The 20,104-nt window shown below is 42.2% G+C and overlaps 1 protein-coding gene across 1 annotated transcript in view; it reads left to right on the plus strand.

The window, feature by feature from the left end:
- Positions 1 to 20,104, plus strand: part of ubr1 (ubiquitin protein ligase E3 component n-recognin 1) — a 113,020-nt gene that overhangs the window by 71,977 nt on the left and 20,939 nt on the right. The window contains exons 20-30 of the mRNA XM_086002354.1: positions 164 to 227; positions 2,645 to 2,769; positions 4,325 to 4,377; positions 7,442 to 7,544; positions 9,714 to 9,762; positions 11,909 to 12,063; positions 13,300 to 13,402; positions 14,424 to 14,533; positions 16,465 to 16,545; positions 17,222 to 17,403; positions 18,953 to 19,155. Coding sequence (XP_085858480.1) covers positions 164 to 227; positions 2,645 to 2,769; positions 4,325 to 4,377; positions 7,442 to 7,544; positions 9,714 to 9,762; positions 11,909 to 12,063; positions 13,300 to 13,402; positions 14,424 to 14,533; positions 16,465 to 16,545; positions 17,222 to 17,403; positions 18,953 to 19,155 — 1,228 coding nt within the window. The remainder of the gene's footprint in view (positions 1 to 163; positions 228 to 2,644; positions 2,770 to 4,324; positions 4,378 to 7,441; positions 7,545 to 9,713; positions 9,763 to 11,908; positions 12,064 to 13,299; positions 13,403 to 14,423; positions 14,534 to 16,464; positions 16,546 to 17,221; positions 17,404 to 18,952; positions 19,156 to 20,104) is intronic.

Consider the following 20,104-nt stretch of genomic DNA (forward strand, 5'->3'; position numbering starts at 1 on the left):
GGCATTGCACATTTTTTTTAAACTTTAAGAAAATCACAATTTTCCCATTAGAGTAACTTGGGTAAATAACTCCATCTAAAATAATTGAAGTAAAGCAGTTTTACTTTTTATTCCCTGGTCTGTTTAATGAGATGTATATACATATGTACTTTTTGTATTGCAGGATGTAATTCAACAGACTAATGTCCTAATAGAGGAATTACTGTACCTCATTATTATGGTGGTTGGTAAGGCTTCATTTTATTAATTGAAAGATGGATATAATGTACAGGACTGTACAAGTGCAACAGAAATCTTAATTTAACTGAATCCAATTCCATGAGGTGTAAGACAATGCACAAGTGTTTTTAACTGCGTCAATCAGGGCAAATATAGTTTGTAATGCTTATGTGCCCGATTGAAATGAATGTCCTATTGATGCTTACAATATTTGATTTAAATGCATCCAATGAAAATAAACAAAATAAACCCTAAATCTATGTTTTTCAAACTTTTTTAGAAAAAAATATAGGGGAAAGTAACAGACTCGATAACAAAGGAGAGTAACACAGGAAGGAAAGGGAATGGAGAGAGTAACAAACAAGAGAGCATAGCAATGAAAAACGGAGTAACAGACAGCAATAGGTTAAAATGGAAAAGGGGGAGAGTAACAGACATAGGTAGAGTAACACAGATTATAGAGTAATGGAGAAAGGCCAACAAGTTACATTTATATAGCGCCTTTAATGTAGTAAACCTCCCAAGGCCAAGTGTAGCAGAGGGAAAAAAGGAGTGAGCAGCAATGGGGTAACCACAGACCAGCTCTTTAGGGGGTCTCTCGCACCTCTTGGTGCGGTCCTGTCTCCCCCAAAGTGGGCACACAAGCCACAATGGAGGTAAAGCCTTTCCCAATCCCCAAAATTCTTCATCTGACAAATCGAATCGAATTTTTTTGAGAAGGTCACTACCATGGTGGATAGGAGAATGGCTATATGGACTTCCAACAGGCATTTGATAAGGTTCCCCAAAAAAAGTATCAAAAATAAAAGAGCACGGAATGGGAGTTAACCTTGTGACATGGGTTGGTACAAAAGCAAAATACTGCGGGTGCTGGAAATCTGAAATAAAAACAAATTGCTGGAAATACTCAACCGGTCAGGCAGCATCTGTGGAGAGGGAAACCGAGTTAACGTTCCAGGGCGATGATCTTTCGTCAGAACGGTTGGTAAATGGTTGGGAGGTAGGAGACACGGAGTAGGGATAAAGGGAATGTTCTGTGATTGGCAGGATGTGACCAGTAGTGTTCCCCAGGGACCTGTACTGGGGCCTCCCAGCTTTTCACCATGTACATCAATGACTTGGATAAAGGGATAGGGAGTTGTATATTCAAGTTTGCAGATGGTGCTAAGTGAGGAGGCGCAAAGAGATATAAACAGATTAAGTGAGTGAGTGGGAAAACCAGCGGCAGATGTAGTTCAGTGTGGAGAAGTGTTAGCTCACCCAATTTGGATCCGAGAAACACAACTCAAAGTATTTTAATGAAGAGAGACTAGGAGCTGTGGAGGAGCAGAGAGATTTGGGTATCCCATGTACACAATTCACTAAAACCTAGTACACAAGTATAAAAATCAAGAAAAAAGGCTAATGGAATGTTGCATTTTCTCTCATGTGGCTTGGAATACAAAGGGGAGGAAGTTCTGCTTCAGTTGCACAGAGTCTTGGAAAGACTCCATCTGGGGCACGGTGTTCAGTTTTAGACACCGCACCTCTGGAGGGATATATTGGCCTTGGAGGGGATACAGCGCAGATTCACCCGAATGATACCAGGGCTTAAAGGGTTAAATTAGAAGGACAGTTTGCATAAACTTGGCTTTATTCCCTTAAGTTTAGAAGATCGAGGCGTGATCTGATTGAGGTGTTTAAATTGATAAAGGGATTCAACAGGGTAGATACAAATAAACTATTTCCTCTGGTGGGGGAGTCTTAAAATTAGAACTCGGCTATTTAGGTGTGAAATCAGGAAGCACTTTATCACGCAAATGATCGTGGAAACCTGGAACACTCTCTCCCAAAGGCTGTGAATGCTGGGGGACAAGTCAAATTTTCAAGACTGAGGTGGATAGATTTTTGTGAGGTAAGGGATATGGAGCAAAGGTGGGTAAATGGGGTTGAGGTACAGAGCAGCCATGATCTAACTGAATGACGGAACAGGCTTGAGGGGTTGAATGGCCTCCTCCTGTTTCTGTGTTCCCACACCTGATCACAAGAGACACCGGATCTGCTTACAGCCATGACAGATGACACTGAACCTGAGGGAATATCTGTTGCAGACTAGAAATTTGTAACACATGGAAATGAGTGTAATTTTTTAACTAGCTTTTATTTAGATATAATCTATGGCAACTTCGCTTGAATAACAAACTTCCAAAAATTATTATGGGGGGGGGGAAATATTAACACACAAAATTAGTATATTAATATTCACAGCATGGGTTTCCGGCTGCTGAAAGAATGTGTCTGTTGCTTAACTTATGCAGACAGCATATAGAACTAAATCAGACATGAATGATAATCCTGTGTAGGCAGATTATCTTTTTATTAATTCCAGGCTTTTATCCTTTAACATTTAACTCAGTCTGATGAATTTGCATTTGTTTCTCTCAAGGGGAGAGGTATGTTCCTGGAGTGGGCCATGTGATGAAAGATGATACTACTTTGAGGGAGGTGATCCATTTACTGTGCATTGAGCCAATGCCTCACAGTGAACTGGCAAAATCATTACCTGAAAATGTGAGTATTCCCACTTTGACACAAACACTTCCTCAGTGCATTAGACCCCGAGGCAGGAGAAAGAAAGCACTTGCATTTGTATTGCGCCTTTCACCATCTCAGGGCGTCCCAAGGCACTTTACAGATAATTAATTACTGTTGTAATGTAGGAAATGCAGCAGCCAATTTGCGCACAGCAAGGACCCACATGTGCACGTCTCTCTCCACTTTTAAAAACCGTTTCAAAACCCATCGCTTCAAATAAGCTTTCAGTCACCCCTCCTAACCTTTTCCACCATGGCTCCGTGTCAGTTGTGTGAAGCACTTTGAGATTTTTACTGCATTTACAGATGCTGTATGGATACAAGCTATAGTGACTGGCATGTGATGTGTAGCTAGGTAACCATAAATGTAAACCCTGAGCCAGAGCAGCCTAGGCCCCAAGCTCTGGAATCCCCTCCCGAAACCCCTCCTCAGCTCTTCCCCTCTCCTCCTTTAAGACACCCCTTAAAACCTACCTCCTTCACCACACCTGTCCTAATATCTGCTTATGTGGCTCGGTGTCAAATTTTGTCTGATAACGCTCCTGTGAAGTGCCTTGGGATTGTAGAAGTGCCTTACTTCTTAGCTCTGGGTAATGACTCAATACACTCTTGGATTCGTCAGACGGTCAGGCCTTTTATTTCTCCTGCAAGGGGAATCAGCACCTCTACTCAAGGGGTGAGGCTACTATTCCAATGATACAGCGTAAGCGTTCCATATTTATACAGTGTAACAAACAAGTTTGATTGACATTCCTTTGTTCCTCTATCAGGATACATTTTAGATTAATCATCAGGTATTAATGACATATTGACAGAAGGATCCTGGACACATAAGTCAACCGTTAATCTATAACAGGGCATGAATCGTGTAACCGGAGGTCCTCTTTAATCTTACACAGTGTATTGGGAGGGTAGGTTTGCTTACGGTCGCAAGTTGTCAGGTCACTGGTTACTTCAAAGGAACCCATTGTTTCACTTCTACATTCTCATTAGGTGGGCAGACATCTGTTCTTGGCTGTAATCCAAGTACGTGCAATAGCTCTAGTTACACATCGACTCTTGACCGGTGTCAAGTCTGAAAACTTTTACCCAGCAAGCACCTGAAATTAACCCCTTACAATATGTAGATTTCCTCAGGATGTTTTGCTACGTTAAAGGCGCTATATAAATGCAAATTGTTATACACACAGGAATGCTACAGAATAAGGTTTTATAGTGCCTTTGTCCTACCATTTTCCCAGTTTTAACTTTACCCTTTAAAATACGGCGTTTTCATTTTTACTAAATATCAGCTATGGCTAGTCTAATGATAACTGCTTTAATCAACCCTACCTTCAATGTGAAATACTAAATGTGCTGTTCAAAAGTGTGGTAGGACTGGTTTGGTAGAACATCATGCATCATAAAAAATGTTTTAATTACCATGAGCAATGTTAATGATTAATGTGATAAAAGCATGCAGTAGTAATCAGCCAGTTTTTGAAAAAGAAATCCAAAAATGCTGTATTTATTATGTTAAATTATTTTAACAGGAGAACAATGAAACTGGTTTGGAAAACGTTATACATCAGGTGGCCACTTTCAAGTAAGTCTAGTTTTTCATATGAATTATTGAAGTGTAATTTATTTTTTCAAACATATCATAAGGTCTACTTTTGCTGCAAATGTTTTGTGTTCTTTGAGTGCTGGTGTGTTAATTCAATAGTACATCACTAGGTTTTTACATCAGAAGTACCCTTTTCATTCATCCCTCCTTACTGTTTCATTTAAATTGGAGATTGTGTTTCTTTCGCAAATGGTTTAATTTGATGCTTCCACATGTCTAAGAACTTTTACCACTCCAGTAAATTATGCTCTCTTTTTCCCCAAACACTCAACTTTGACATACTCTGAATTGGCCTTTATCCAATGGAGAAAAAGTCGCCAGGTCATTCTCCTTTTTAAGAGCTTGAGGCTATACAGAGTTGTGACAGTCCTGTAGTTACATCTCTTCCTCTTCCCGGCACCCCACCCCGCTCCAACCACCACCCCTATAACCTATTAGGCTTCATATTATACACCATTCTCCTAACATTACCTGGTTATTTACGAGGAGCAGTTCTGTTGCTGTGAGCACACAAGTTTGTGAAGAATCTTGATCAGCTGTTTCACATCAAATAGGGCACTACTTATAGTCCACTTTTCTTTTCCAAGGTGTGTTTTTTTTTTGCAACCTCTGGAGTTGGGTCTTATTCTTAAGAAGTTTCCAACTTTGCAGTGAACTACATTGCTTCTGATGAGAAGACATTTTATTTTTGCTTTGAAAGCGAGACAATCGAGGGAGGACTGTGGCACTTCCATCAATAACTCATTGGAATCCACTTCCTCAGAATTGGTTGATGCCATCTACAGGTAGACTACCCTTTATCCGAACTTCCGAAAACCGAAACCCTCTCAAAACCAAAGGTTTTTTCGTTCAGCGTCAGTCGTGCACACGACCCCCCCGCCGACCCCAACCCCCGCCGACTTACGCTGAGCGTCAGCGTAAGTCATGCGCGCGGACCCTGCCGGCCCCGACCCCTGCCGGCCCCGACCCCTGCCGGCGCCGACACCCCCGCCGGCCCCGACCCCCCGCCGACCCACCTTCCGAAATTCTCCGAAAACCGAAACACGGCTGGTCCCGAGGTTTTCGGATAAAGGATAGTCTACCTGTATCGGGATTCACACGCCTGGACACTAGTAGTACTTGTGTGGTTTTCTTCCCCGTGGTTTCCAGAATTTCACAGTTTTTCCTAAGTTCAAGTGTATGGCTCTCGGTGAACATTGTGCAAAAAAGAAATTCTTCAAATCTTTATGGTCTCTCAGTAATTGATGCAAAGAGACATGTAATTCCAATTAGTCAACGCAGCTTCAGGCAGGTGAAGAAGAGAGCAGTGTAGGGACCACACTAAGGAACGATCCAGTACCAGTGAGGCAAAATTTCATGATTCAGAAGCCTTGGAAGAAGGTGTTGGGGTCTCTCTTGGCCCTCGCCACCATAAGGGTGTGCAACCATCGAATCTTAGGATCCTGCCTTCATTCTAATAGGTAAGGTATTAAAATTGATGCAGCATCTGCTGGTATGAGCCCATTCACGTCCTCAACAGAGATTAAACTCACTGACTGTACCAACATTGAATATTTTTATTGGTGCCAATTAACTCTGAAGCAAAGGTGAAAATGACTCCTTTTGCCTGAGCCATATGAGTTTATCTCAATTGAAAGCAACTCCTATTGACTCCCACGTACCTTTGCCAAGGAGTTAACTCTTGCTTTGACTCCATCTCTACAGTGCGAGTGTTTTGGCCTCCCATGTGGTGGGACTTGTGCAGTCCCAAACCAGAGCAAAGGTGCTTGCACTGCTGTGGGTTCCGGTCACTGCACCTGCTGGCCCTACGCTCCCTTTTGACCTGTGCAGGTTAAAGAATTCTATAAATCTGATGTACAGGAAACTCTCGATTTACCGGCACCTAAATAACTGGAAATCTCTGTTAACCGGCAAAATTCAGGAGTAGGTTCAGGTAAGTTTTACTTCATATTAGTGGCTGTTCCTGGATCTGTGGACAGGTCCCTGCACCTGTTGCTAAGCAACAGGGAAGCCTGGATTTGTTGCTGTGTACAGAGCTCTCGTACCTTTTACTATACCTCTCTGTAATCAGGACTTTTTGATAAACTGGCACCACGCCGGTCCCGTTGGTGCCGGATAAAAAAGAGTTTCCTGTAGCTAAATCCAAATTCAAAGAGAGGGATGGAAGCTTCCAGTAAAAGCAGTTATTACTATATTTATCTTGGTTATAAAAAGAGGCATATTAATTAATATTTATATAAGAACAGGTTTGCAAGTTACACGGATAGACCGAGAGGAACAAATACTTGTGCTGCTGAATGATGGTCATGTCCTTTGTGGATGGCTAGGGTTGAAGAATATGTTGTCAGGTTAAACTTTGAGGTATGAATTTTAATGTGAAAACCGTTGGGAAAATTTTTAACTACATAATAGTGATTCTGCGAGATGACCAATGTGTTTGGGTAGCACAATGGACTGGCTTTTGGGGGTGGAGGGAGAGCTGTTAATTCTTCAAAGTCAGACGGGGAGACATCACTCCTCAATGTCTTATGCGCCTGATCACTAAACAAGTTGGGAAGGAATTGAAGATTGCACCCATCAGGAGACTGGCTATTGAAAGAAATCTCCCCAGTAAAAGAGTTTTTTTGGCGAGCAACATGTGCTAGCATGTGAACATTCTCAACCCTCATTCTGGGACATTTCTTTCATTTCAGTTCTGGGCAGTGCAGTCTGTTCTGTTTCAGGTCACTCATGTGCTGGCTTATTAAATTACCTGGTTGATGTAGAATGCTCTACTCCTCCCCCTAAAAATGACAGGAGATTAGTGTTTGGAGTCACCGATTGAACTCTTTCATATAACAGACCAGGTCAACCGAGTATCAAAAGGTGTTTTTTTTCTTTTAAATTCCAAATTTAGCATATGAGCAACTAAATGCACAAGTTTATTTGGTTGGAAAGCCAATTCAGATTTGCATCTGGAACGTGCATGTCACTATTTATAGTACTTAGGGACTGTACTGTACACTGAACAGGAATAGGCTGATGACTGCTACGTTCCCTCTAGAAAGCCAGGGTTGTCTGGGCATGGTGTATATGAGCTGAAACCAGAATGTCTGAAGCACTTCAATCTGTTCTTCTACCATTACTACAAGTCACAGCAGACAAAGGTAAATGCTACCTCTCTTGTTAGGTTTTTGCTTGAACTTTGCTAATTGTTACTAATATTCTAATTACTATTACAAATGAGTACTATTTTTGTTCAATTAAGTCGAGTAAACCACATGTCGCTGTACAGGGTTTTGGTGGAGTGAGGGGCTGCTAGCTAACTGGCTGTTGATCTCGAAGTAAGATTCAGTGAGCCAGCTAGGCCCATTTTGTGAGGTATCGAGCAAGTATTGAGCTTTCACATAGTGGAAAGTCAACCCTTGACCAAAGGATAAAATACATTTAATAAGCGACCAAAGTATATCTCAAACAAGCACAATAAAATTAAGATCATTGGCAAAGAAAGCCAGGGGGGGAGATGAGGGGAATTTATTTTACGCAATGAGGTGTTACAATCTGGAATGCACTGCCTTGAAAGGGTGCTGGAAGCAGAAAGGAATTGGATATATAGTTGAAAAGGAAACATTTACAGGGCTCTGGGGATAGAGCAGGCGACTGGGACTGATTGGGTATCACTTTCAAAGAGCCGGCACGATGGGCCAAATGGCCTCCTTATGTGCTGCATCATTCTCTGAATAAAATAGTGTAAATTTTAAAAGGCATTTTTATCTTTATTAAATGTATTTTTTTTTTGTTATGATTGTGATATTTAGTACATTGAAATTAATGGGTGAAGTCTTAATGCCCAGTCTATTAAAACCATTAGTTAGTTCCACCTCAGGTTCTTTCTCCCTCTTGATGTTGTGCTCTTGTGTCTTTTTAACAAATACTTACAAGAATAGAATCGAATTGAAAGTAGAGAAGTTATCAGAATTGAAAAGTATAGAAGTTATGCGAAACTTGTATCACAGAATCACAGAAACCCCACAGTGCAGATAGAGGCCATTTCGGCCCATCGAGCCTGCACCGACACATATCCCACCTGATCCCCGTAACCCCTACACCAACACATATCCCACCCTATCCCCGTACCCCCACGTATTTAATCCCCCTAACACTAAGGGTCAATTTATCATAGCCAATCAACCTCACCCGCACATCTTTGGACTGTGAGAGGAAACCGGAGCACCCGGAGGAAACCCACGCAAACACGGGGAGAATGTGCAAACTCCACACAGACAGTCACCCGAGGCCGGATTCGAACCCGGGTCCCTGGCGCTGTGAGGCAACAGTGCTAACCACTATGCCACCGTATTGAACCTTGGTTAGCCCACACTTGGAGTACTGCGTACAGTTCTGGTTGCCATATTGTACAGAAGGATATAGAGGCACTGGAGAGGGTGCACAAAAGATTTACAAGGATGATACAAGAACTGCAAGGTTATAACTATCAGGCAAGGATGAACATGCTGGGGCTCTTTTCCCTTGAAAAGAGAAGGCTGAGGGGTGGCCTAATAGAGGTCTTTAAAATTATGAAAGATTTTGATAGAGTAAACACTGAGAGAGTGTTTCTGCTTGTGGGGAAGAGCAAAACTAGAGGCCATCAATATAAGATAGTCACCAAAAAATCAAATGGGGAATTCAGAAGAAACTTATTTACCCAGAGTGTGTGGAGCGTGCTACCACAGGGAGTAGTTGAGGCAAATAGTATAGCTGCATTTAAGGGGAGGCTAGATAAGCATATGAGGGGAAAGGGTTATGCTGATAGAGTTAGATGAGGAAAGACAGGAGGAGGCTCGAGTGGAACATAAATGATGGCAAAGATTGGTTAGGCCAAATGGCCTTTTCTGTGCTGTATATTCTATGTAATTTTATGTAGTTACAACAGTGACTCCACTTCGAAAATACTTCATTGGTTGTAAAGTGCTTTGAGATGTCCGGTGGTCGTGAAAGGCGTTATAGAAATGCAAGTCTTTCTTTTTCTTTTAATGCGTGTTCTTGCCATGTCCAGAGGTGGCGCTGTAACCTCTCGCTCAGCCTGTTAAACAGACGCAACTAAAAGACAAAACTTTCCTCTAACTAACTGAGCAATGTCATATAGATTGAGTAATGAGGCTTAAAAATCCAAAGTGAATTAGTGTTTTAGTGTATCATACCCACCAATCAGAGTGTAGCAAATCGAAGAAATTAGGCCTACTTGACCTGTTATTTTTAAATTGGGGCAGGGGGCTATAAAAATGTAATTTTACCGTTTAAGTGCTAAGTTTCTTTTTCTTCCCCTTTTATTAAAGGCTGAGGACGAGCAGAAGAAAAGGAAGAAACAAGCCAACAGCGATGAAGGTAATTCAGATTTTAATTTTGGAATTTTGTATTTTACGGGTGTATTCAGAAGTGAGAGGTGTAGTTTGTAACTTTTCCTTGTGGATTTGCATTCCACATCATAATCTTCATTATCAAGAAGGTTGTTGGAAATACTTCTTTCAAACTCGATGGTTTGGCCACCACTTATGCATCAGGAGGGAGTGATGGGCAAAAGTTGCAGGGTAGCTGTATGATCGGGTAGACCAACATAAAATTACGAAGAGTTATTAATAGATTAAGTGATTGGGCAAAACTGTGGCACATGGATTTCAATATAGGCAAAACTGTGGCACATGGATTTCAATATAGGCAAGTGTGAGGTCATCCACTTTGGACCTAAAAAGGTTAGAGCAGAGTACTTTCTAGATGGTGAAAACCTAGACACAGTGGATGTCCAAAGAGACTTGGGGGTTCATGTGTATAGATCGTTAAAACGTCATGGACAGGTACAGAAAATAATCAAAAAGGCTAATGGAATGCTGGCCTTTATATATGAGATTGATGGATTTTTGTTAACCATAGGTATTAAGGGATATGGGGCAATGGCGGGTATATAGAGTTGGGTCCCAGATCAGCCATGCTCTGATTGAATGGCGGAACAGGCTTGAGGACCTAAATGACCTTCTCCTGTTCCTCAGTGTGCAGCTGCCTGCACTTTGCAGTTCAGGTGAATGTAATATTGCATGGAACAGTAATTAAATAATTTAGTAATGCATGAATCGAATTTTGTAATTCATTCCCACCATCTGCTATTTGCCTTTAATGAAACTTTCAATTGCGCAGTGAATTATTTAAACATAGAAGTTCAAATGCAAGATATAAACCTTCCTGCTGTGGCAAATACACGCCCTGGGTTATGTAAGGTGGTTTGCTAAACGTGGAGTGGGGGGGGGGGGGAATAATTGCCTTGAGCTGCGGCACAAAAAGAACTGCAAGCTACAAAGCAGCCTGTTCTTACCAGAAGTGCTATTGTAAAAAAAAGAAAGACTTGCATTTATATAGCGCTGTTCACGACCACCGGACGTCTCGAAGCGCTTTACAGCCAGTGAAGTACTTTTGGAGTGTAGTCACTGTTGTAATGTGGGGAACGTGGCAGCCAATTTGCGCACAGCAAGTTCCCACAAACAGCAATGTGATAATGACCAGATAATCTGTTTTTGTTATGTTGATTGAGGGATAAATATTGGCCAGGACACCGGGGATAACTCCCCTGCTCTTCTTCGAAATCGTGCCACGGGATCTTTTACATCCACCTGAGAGAGCAGACGGGGCCTCGGCTTAACATCTCATCCGACAGTGCAGCACTCCCTCAGCACTGCACTGGAGCGTCGGCCTAGATTTATGTGCCCAAGTCCCTGATGTGGGAGATAATTTGGAGCAGTGAGGAGTACAATTTTTTTCATAGGAATGAGTCCATTTTAAATCCATTTGGGGCATGCAGTCTTATGCCATTCATGAGTGCCAGGATCCCAACAAAAAAATGCACATAGAAGATCTGTGATTTGCTTTTACACACACACACACACACACACACACACACACACACACACACACACACACACTATGTATTCATCAAACCTCCTCTTAAATATGTCAATGCTTTCTGTTTCGACCACTGCACGTGGTAGTGAGTTCCACATTCTCATCACTCTCGTGTAACCGATTTCCTCCTAAATTCTATATTTGATCTGTTAGTGACTTATCTTATATTTATGTCCCCTTGTTCTGGACTCACCCACAAGTGGAAACAGGGTGTACGTGGACAACCCCTTCATAATTTAAAGACTCTAGCAGGTCTCCTCTTAATCTTCTCCTTTCCAGAGATTAAAAGCCCCAGCCTACTCGACCTTTCCAAATAGTTGCATCCTCTGAGTTTTGGTTACATCCTTGTAAATCTTTTATGCACTTTCTCCAGAGCTTCAATATTCTTTTTGTAGTGTGGAGACCTATGGGGTATGGGATTATTTAATGAGGTTCTCTGAGATCTGAAGTTTTATGCTGCATCTTTTATATGTACCTATTTCATTTGAAGCATGACTGTGTGAAGTTGTGTCCTGGTAGTTTTATCAGCCTGTGTGATGTTTGAGTAGATCAAGCTGTTAACTGACTGCAATGTGTCTTGCAGCTCTTCCACCTCCTGCCCCTCCTCCGTTCTTTTCCACATTTGCAAAGATCGTGAACATTTTGAATTGCGACGTTTTAATGCTAATCCTCAGAGCAGTTATTCAGCGGGCTGTGGATTCCACAGGGCAGTTGTGGAGTGAAGCAATGGTACAGAAGGTAAGAACTTGCACAATATTGATCACCTTCAGTTGGTCGTGAAGAATTAAATTGGATTTACTGCAATTTGTCGTATTTTTTTTTAAAGGCAAAATGCGGCTTCTAACTTGGAACATTTTGAGAAACAAATGAAACACAACTGGGGTCTTATGTATTTCATTTGTGAGGTTTTTTTTATCCATGCTCCTCCTTTTCAATTTAACCCTTCAAATATTAACTTCTAGCTTTGTACAAATTGCTATTGTAGCCTAATTAATAGAGATTTATTGCTATAAATGGCCAACAATCCATTATCATTGTGTCATGCGACTACCAGGATGGTAGAAGGCGATCTAGATGGACCGTGGTCTTTTTTCGTCTAGCAGTCCCTATGTTGCTAATTGCCCTTGATTTTTTTTTTGCCCCATTTAATGTCCCACACCATTCCTTGGTGGGAAAGTGACCAGATGAGGTGCTGTCAGACTTGTGCAAATGCTGCTCTTGACCTGACTTCCCAGAAGTGTGCAGAAATGCCCTCCTTCCTGTGGGAAAGGGCAATCGCCCGCTTGAAGGTGTAGGATCATTCCATCGTGGCATCTAAATAAATCCAGTTCCACCACCCTCCAATAATAACAGAACTTGTTTTCAAAAATCTTGGGGAAAAAAATCAATAATATACCAAAAAGGTACATTTAAGCTGATCTTTTCAGTTTTAATGGTTTCTTTGTCAATGTCATAATTGCATATTCTATGTTACTAACAGCACACAGTTGTGCTTCTCTTCATAAGCCTCAAGTGTCAGTTGTGGCTCAGTGGGTAGCACACTCGCCTGAGTCAGAAGTTTGTGGGTTCAAGTCCCACTCCAGGTACTTGTAGCACATAAATCTAGGCTGACACTCAGTGCAGCACTCCCTCAGCACTGCACTGATCGAAGGGTGCCCTCTTTCGGATGAGACGTTAAATCGAAGCCTCGTCTGCTCTCAGGTGGACGTAAAAGACCCCATGGCACTATTTCGAAGAAGAGCAGGGGAGTTATCCCCGGTGTCCTGGCCAATATTTATCCCTCAATCAACATAACATGGTCATTGTCACATTGCTGTTTGTGGGACCTTGCTGTGTGGAAATTGGCTGCTGCATTTCCCACATTACAACAGTGACTACACACAAAGTACTTCATTGGCTGTAAAGCGCTTTGAGGTGTCCGGTGGCCGTGAAAGGCGCTATAGAAATGCAAGTCTTTCTTTTCTTATACAATAGACCCTTCATCTTATCTGCATGGCTTTACAAGAAGAACAGAGACAGCTAGAGGGAGCAGTTGCAGAGGAAGATGTGGCATTTGACGTTTATCTTAAAGCAACAAGTAAGTACTGTACTGGGGCTCTTTCGAAGAACCACCCAGTTAGTCCCACTCGCCCACTTTTTCCCCATATCCCTGCAATTGTTCTCCTTCAAGTATTTATCCAATTCCCTTTTGAAAGCTACCATTGAATCTGCTTCCACCACCCTATCAGGCAGTTGTTAACTGCTGCAATAATAGTTCAAAATGTTCCGTTGCAGTTGAAAACGTGTTAATTCAAAATCATATTCCATAGATAAATTTCTGGTGGTTATACAGCAACTCCCACTTTGATCTGGTACCACCTTGGAGCGACGCAGAGCCAGTAATATACTGCCTGCTCCCGCACTACTCAGGCCAGACAAAGCAAAGCTCATCATCCAAATATCGGCTCAGTGTTGGTGAGGACCTGACAGGAAAATGGAGTTTTAAAAGGTTTTCAAACCAGTTTCAATTGTGCTGCAGACCATAAATGGAGTCACGCTACCTCCTCAATGCAGTCTCTCACCATTGGTCCGAATTCTATCCCAGAGACATCATTCCTGAGTTACACTAGACACAACAACAGAATATGCTGGAAATACTCAGCAGGCCAGGCAGCATCCGTGGAGAGAAACAGAGTTAAGGTTTCAGGTCGAAGACCTTTCGTCAGAACTGGAAAAAAGCAGGAAATGGAAAGCAAGTTGAGGGGATGAAAGAACAAAAGGGAAGGTCAGTGATAGAATAGAAAGCAGGAGAGATTAAGAGAGATTGAGACATATTCAAGGCGAAGGGAGGTGGTAATGGGACAGGTTAAGGAACAAAGGATGGCTCTAGATGAGGTGTGAATTGTGCTGGCAGAATGAAGGACAGCTGCCATGTGGGAGAGAAGAAAAAATGGCCAAACAAAAAGGGTGGATAAAAAACTATTGATCTGCTTTTGGGCGTCATTCCAAATGAAAATATCATTGTCCGTGATGGTACAAGAAGACCAAGGCCAGTTTACTTGTATTTTTCCAGTTATGCACCTATTTTTCTTAAAATCATTTTTTGTGCTATTTTGAAGGGGTAGGAAGTTCTGCAGTGAATGCCGAGAGCATCCTGTCACTTCTTGAAAAACTGAAACGTGTACATCAATTAGATGCCCAGAAAGACATGATTATCTGGACCCTACAGGTATGGATTGAAAATGGAAACAACAAATAATGTGCTGGATTTCTGTCAATGTTTACCTTTTTTTAAAATTTGAAACTGAGATTGATTGATTTTTGTTAGGCAAGGGTATTGAGGGTTATGGAATCAAGGCGGGGAGATGGAGTTGAGGTACAGATCAGCCATGATCTAATTGAATGGTGGAACAGGCTCGAGGGGCTGAGTGGCCTGCTCCTGTTTCTATGTTCCTTTTATTGAAGAAGGTTGTGTACAATGATCCAGTAGTTAAAATATTAGTGCTAGACTCCTGGATGGTACACTGTGGGCTCGATTTTAGTGCCTTCCCGTAGTCAATGGATGAAAAATCTAGCCCATAAGTTCTTGAACACCCCTTGCACTCCAGGCTTTTCCATGGAAGTAAGTTTGGTAGTCTCAGCCTAACTGTTTGTGGGAGGGATGGACTATCTGAACAGGTGTCCCTTTTCATGATTTAACCCTGCTTCTTGATAAAAGGGTTTGTTAGGGTTGATACAGAGAAGGTATTGCCTCTGGTGGGGGAATCAAGAACCAGGGGGCATCATCTTAAAATTAGAGCTAGGCCATTCAGAAGTGAAATCAGGAAGCACTTTTTCATACAAAGGATGGTGGAAATCTAGAACACTTGCCCCCAAAAGGCTGTGGATGCTGAGTGTCAAGTCTGCAATCAATAGATTTTTGTTGGGTAAGGGTAATTAGGGATATGGAGCAAAGGTGGGTAAATGGGGTCGAGGTACAGATCAGCCATGATCTAATTAAATGGTGGAACAGGCTTGAGGGGTTGAATGGCCTCCTCCTGTTCTTGACCAGAGTTGTTGAAGGTTTGACTGTTGAATCCTTCTAACCAAAACAAAATATAGCTTGGAAGAGAGAAGGGGGGCAAAAAAGATGAGCTTTTAAAATAAAATTTCTTTGCATTATATATTGTCCCAAACTAAAGATGCTTCCTCAGAAATGTTACAGTATATACTACGATGGTTATTGTGTCGAGTCGTGATGCAAATTAATGCGAGTTAGTCTTGCCTCCTAATGAGTGGCAGTAGTGCTGATTGGAGGCTAAAATGTGGGGTGGTTCAGGAGAGCATTGTGTGGGCGCCTGTGTTCCACTGGGAAATGGAGCATAGGTTAGTTGATCTGAAGAGCGAAGACTGCGTGTCCTTAAGTTGGTTTGCTGTCCTTAATTCTTTGATTTCTTGCTACGTAGTTTTTGTTACAAACCCACATCATCTAATATCTGTGTTACTGATGGTTTATTATCCTTGATTATAAAGTCAGTGGAATTATGTTTGGAAAGATGCTGATCTGTAATGATTTGATATCGCCATGTGATCCAGAAGGGATATGATGGGAGATGTTACCTGTGAATTTGGATTGGAGTTATTTTGGATTTCTGATCTTGCTGAAGTATGATGATATGGAGTATCCTACTCTCACTTTCTTCTGGCTTTGAGCTATAGAATGGTCACAAGCATTAATACTGCTGATGTATGTTATGTAATGGAAATCCCACCAAATTAAATGAAAGTACCTTCAAGTAAACTTTAAATCCCTAATTTTAATTTTATATACACTATTTGTGTGATATTATGAAACTGTTGCTCGGGTTTACTCTGGAATAAGTAAGTTATATGGATTATGGTTTCCTGAAATGTATACAGTTCTTTAAAAAATAAATAAATAAATAAATAAAAAAAATCGCTCCAGACCATTTGGGAGTAATGTAACCTAGATGAGAAAATGTCAGACTATAGATAAACATTGGTCGCCCTGGTATCTAAAAGCTGGCAACTGTGGTATGTTGAAGGTAGGCAGGGAATGGAGGAGGGGGAGAAGAGAGAGTGGAGAAGCTGGACCGAATGCTATCGAAATGGCCGAAGAACCTTTGCGGGCACAAACGTAATGTATCTATCTATTTCCAGATGTTTGATGCTGTGAAAAAGCTGAGGGAGAAATCGAGTTCTTGTTCAGCAACAGAAACCAACATCCAAAGGACAAATGAGGTAATGCCTTTTTTTATTTTGTTGTATGTTTTTAAAAAAACTCAGGTGCTGTTCCAGGAATGCAGCAACCTGCGAGATCCCTATCTCGGCTGTGACAGGGAGCTTGCCAAGCTGAAGCCAGGTAGCTTCCCAGATGAAAGGGTCACCCAGACCGCCTTTCACACACCACATGGCAACTGAATGAAGTCATTGGAAGAGACCTGGGAGCTGGGTATCTGCCTGAGCTCACAACTAGTGATTGATGGAATTAAGGCAACCTAATAGGATTTAGGAGTAACTAAGGTGTCAGCCGTGGCTCATTGGTCGAAATTTCACTTCTGAATCAGAAGATTGTTGGTTCAAGTCCCACTCCAGAGCAGTATTGAGGAAGTGCTATACTGTAGGCGGTGCCATCTTTCGGATGAGACCTGTTCTTCCCTCTCAGGTGAATGTAAAAGATCCCATGGCAGTATTCGAAGAAGAGCAGGGGACTTCTTCCTGGTGTCCTGGCCAATATTTATCCCTCAACCAACATCAGAGATTATCTGGTCATTATCACATTGCTGTTTGTGAAATCTTGCTGTGTGCAAATTGGCTGCCGTGTTTCCTTCATTACAACAGTTGGCTGTAAAGCACTTTGGGATGTCCTGAGATTATGAAAGGCACTATATAAAGTTCGTTCGTTCTTGTTTTGCAGACCGTACTGGACAAAGATAAGGCTGAGCGTAAACGGAAAGCAGAGGCGGCCAAACTATATCGGCAGAAGATTATGGCACAGATGTCTGCAATGCAGAAAAATTTCATTGAATCAAACAAGCACCTATATGAGAAGGCGACAGAAGCGCTAAGACAAGGGACGATCATAACTGAGGAGGATAGGTATGTAGCAGGTAGACGCGATGAGGAAGCATCCCAGTCCTCCAGCCTGCTTGGAGACGGTGCATGCTATTGCCTGAAAGGAATGGAAAGGAAAATCGGGCGGGGAGTACAATGGGCGGCCCATCTGATGCCGCTCGTTTTATGCCCTGCCGAAGTTCAAAGTTCCGCCCAATTTCTCCACATCCACCCGATCAAACCCCTTCATAATTTTAAATACCTCTTATCAGGTCTCCTCTTAATCTTTTTTCCAGAGGAAAGAGCCCCAGTCTGCTCAATCTTTCCTGACAGTTGCATCCTCTCAATTCTGGTAACATCCTTGTAAATCTTTTCTGCATTTTCTCCAGTAATTCAATATCATTTTTGTAGTGTGGAGACCAAAACTGCACACACTACTCCAGCTGTGGTCTAACCAAGGTTCCATATAAATTTAACATTATCTCCCTGCCTTTGTACTGTATTCCTCTCAAGATGAACCCCAGTACCTTGTTTGCACTCTTTATGACCTCATCAACTTATTTGTGTTGCTACTTTTAACGATGTATGTATCTGTATCCCTAGATCTCTTTGCTCCTCGATTCTATTTACCTTGTAAAGAATAAGTGGCCTCCTTATTCCTCCTCCTAAAATAAACCACCTCACACATCGCTATGTTGAATTTCATTTGCCATTTAACTGCAATGTTTATGTCTTCCTGTATTTTGGTGCAGTCTTCCACATGATTAGCTATTCCACGTCCCCCTCCCTTTCTCTCCCCCCCCCCCCCCCCCCCCCCAAAATTTGGTATCATCTGCAAATTTCAACACCATACCTCCAATTCTCGAGTCCAAATCATTTCTGAATATGGTAAGCAACAGTTGTTCCAGCACCGATCCCTGTGGGACACCACTTCCCACTTTCTGCCAGTCCAAGAAACTTCCCTTAACTCCCACCCTCTGTTTTCTGTTTTGTAACCATTTTCAATCCATTCTGCTGCCTGGACCTCTTGTAGGAGTTTGTAGAACTTTATATTGTTGCGCCCCATAATTGTTCTTGTAGTGCAAGAACATTTAAAAATAAATGATGGAGCAGTACATTCAGCCCATCAAGTCCACTCCTTCAAATGTCATGAGAGCATGCTATGCAATGCATATTATCCAGCTTAGCTGACTGCCCCAAACACACTGCTCTATTTTTCTGCAACAGTTTGTTCGAGTGCATAACAATATGTCAGCAATTTTATTATTGCAACGTTTTGTAAACTTATGTATAATTCTTGCATGGTGTCCTTCCACATTAATGTTTAATATCAAACACAACAAATGAGTGAAGTTAGAGATGTCAGTAATTGTAGGGATAACTCTCTCTATGAAGTTGTTTTTCTGGTTTAAAAAAAACTTCTCTTCCAAGAGGCAGAGAACACGAGTTTTCCTATTGAATCACTGACTTGGAGCTGAAGCCACGATACTTGATCTGGTGAATTGAAAAGCACATGGAACACGAGGATTACTTGTGTCTAAGTGATAAATCTGCCTTTTAACATCAGTGTGTGGGGTTTGTTTTTTCTTTACAGTATTCCGACGGCCAAGGATTCTGGTGTAGCTTTGGGACCAATGCAAGGTGCAACTGCAGCTGAGAAAATAATATTGACCTGCATCTTGTGTCAGGAAGAGCAGGAAGTGAAAACGGATGAAATGGCCATGGTACTAGCAGCTTGTGTTCAGAGGTCCACAGCCCTGACCAAAAATAGATCTCGAATCATAACCAATCTAGGAGGTAAAACTAGGTCCTGTCTACAAGTAGATTTGCCTTTGTACGTTGTAGTTAACCAGCTTTTAACCTGAAACTCAAAGGCTGTTTCTGATACAGCAATTATGTCTCCCTGCATCCTCTGGGTAGAATCGTCTGTCGACATCAGGTAGTAAATGGGAAGAACCAAAGAGAGGTTTTTCTCAACATTCAGTACTGAAGCAAGCAGCGCCATGTGACGAGTATTGTTTTAACTCTTAAATGGGTTGAAACAGAAAGCAGGAGCAAGAAAAGGACATTGTTCCTTCTAGCTAGTCCTGTTCTGAGGTCACTCCTTTCCCACCCTCCTAAGAACATAAGAATTAGGATCAGGAGTAGGCCATACGGCCCTTGGAGCCTGCTCCGCCATTCAATAAGATCATGGCTGATCTTCGACCTCAATTCACTTTCCCACCAGTTCCCCATATCCCTTAATTCCCCTGGAGCCCAAAAATCTATCTCTCAGCCTTGAATTTTTTTTATTCGTTTTATGGGATGTAGGCGTCGCTGGCAAGGTCAGCATTGCCCATCCCTAATTGCCCTTGAGAAAGGTGGTGGTGAGCCGCCTTCTTGAACCGCTGCAGTCCCTGTGGTGATGGTGCTCCCACAGTGCTGTTAGGGAGGGAGTTCCAGGATTTTGACCCAGCAATGATGAAGGATCGGCGATATACTTCTAAGTCAGGATGGTGTGTGACTTGGAGGGGAACTTGGAGGTGGTGGTGTTCCCATGCGCCTGCTGCCCTTGTCCTTCTAGGTGGAAGAGGTTGCGGGTCGAAGAAGCCTTGGTGAGTTGCTGCAGTGCATCTTGTAGATGGTACACACTGCCGCCACAGTGCGCTAGTGGTGGTGGGAGTGAATGTTTAAGGTGGTAGATGGGGTGCCAATCAAGTGGGCTGCTTTGTCCTAGATGGTGTCGATCCTCTTGAGTGTTGTTGGA

Source organism: Somniosus microcephalus, chromosome 12, assembly GCF_052327205.1.
Source record: "Somniosus microcephalus isolate GS21.2 chromosome 12, FLI_Smic_1.0, whole genome shotgun sequence".
Lineage (NCBI taxonomy): Eukaryota > Metazoa > Chordata > Chondrichthyes > Squaliformes > Somniosidae > Somniosus > Somniosus microcephalus.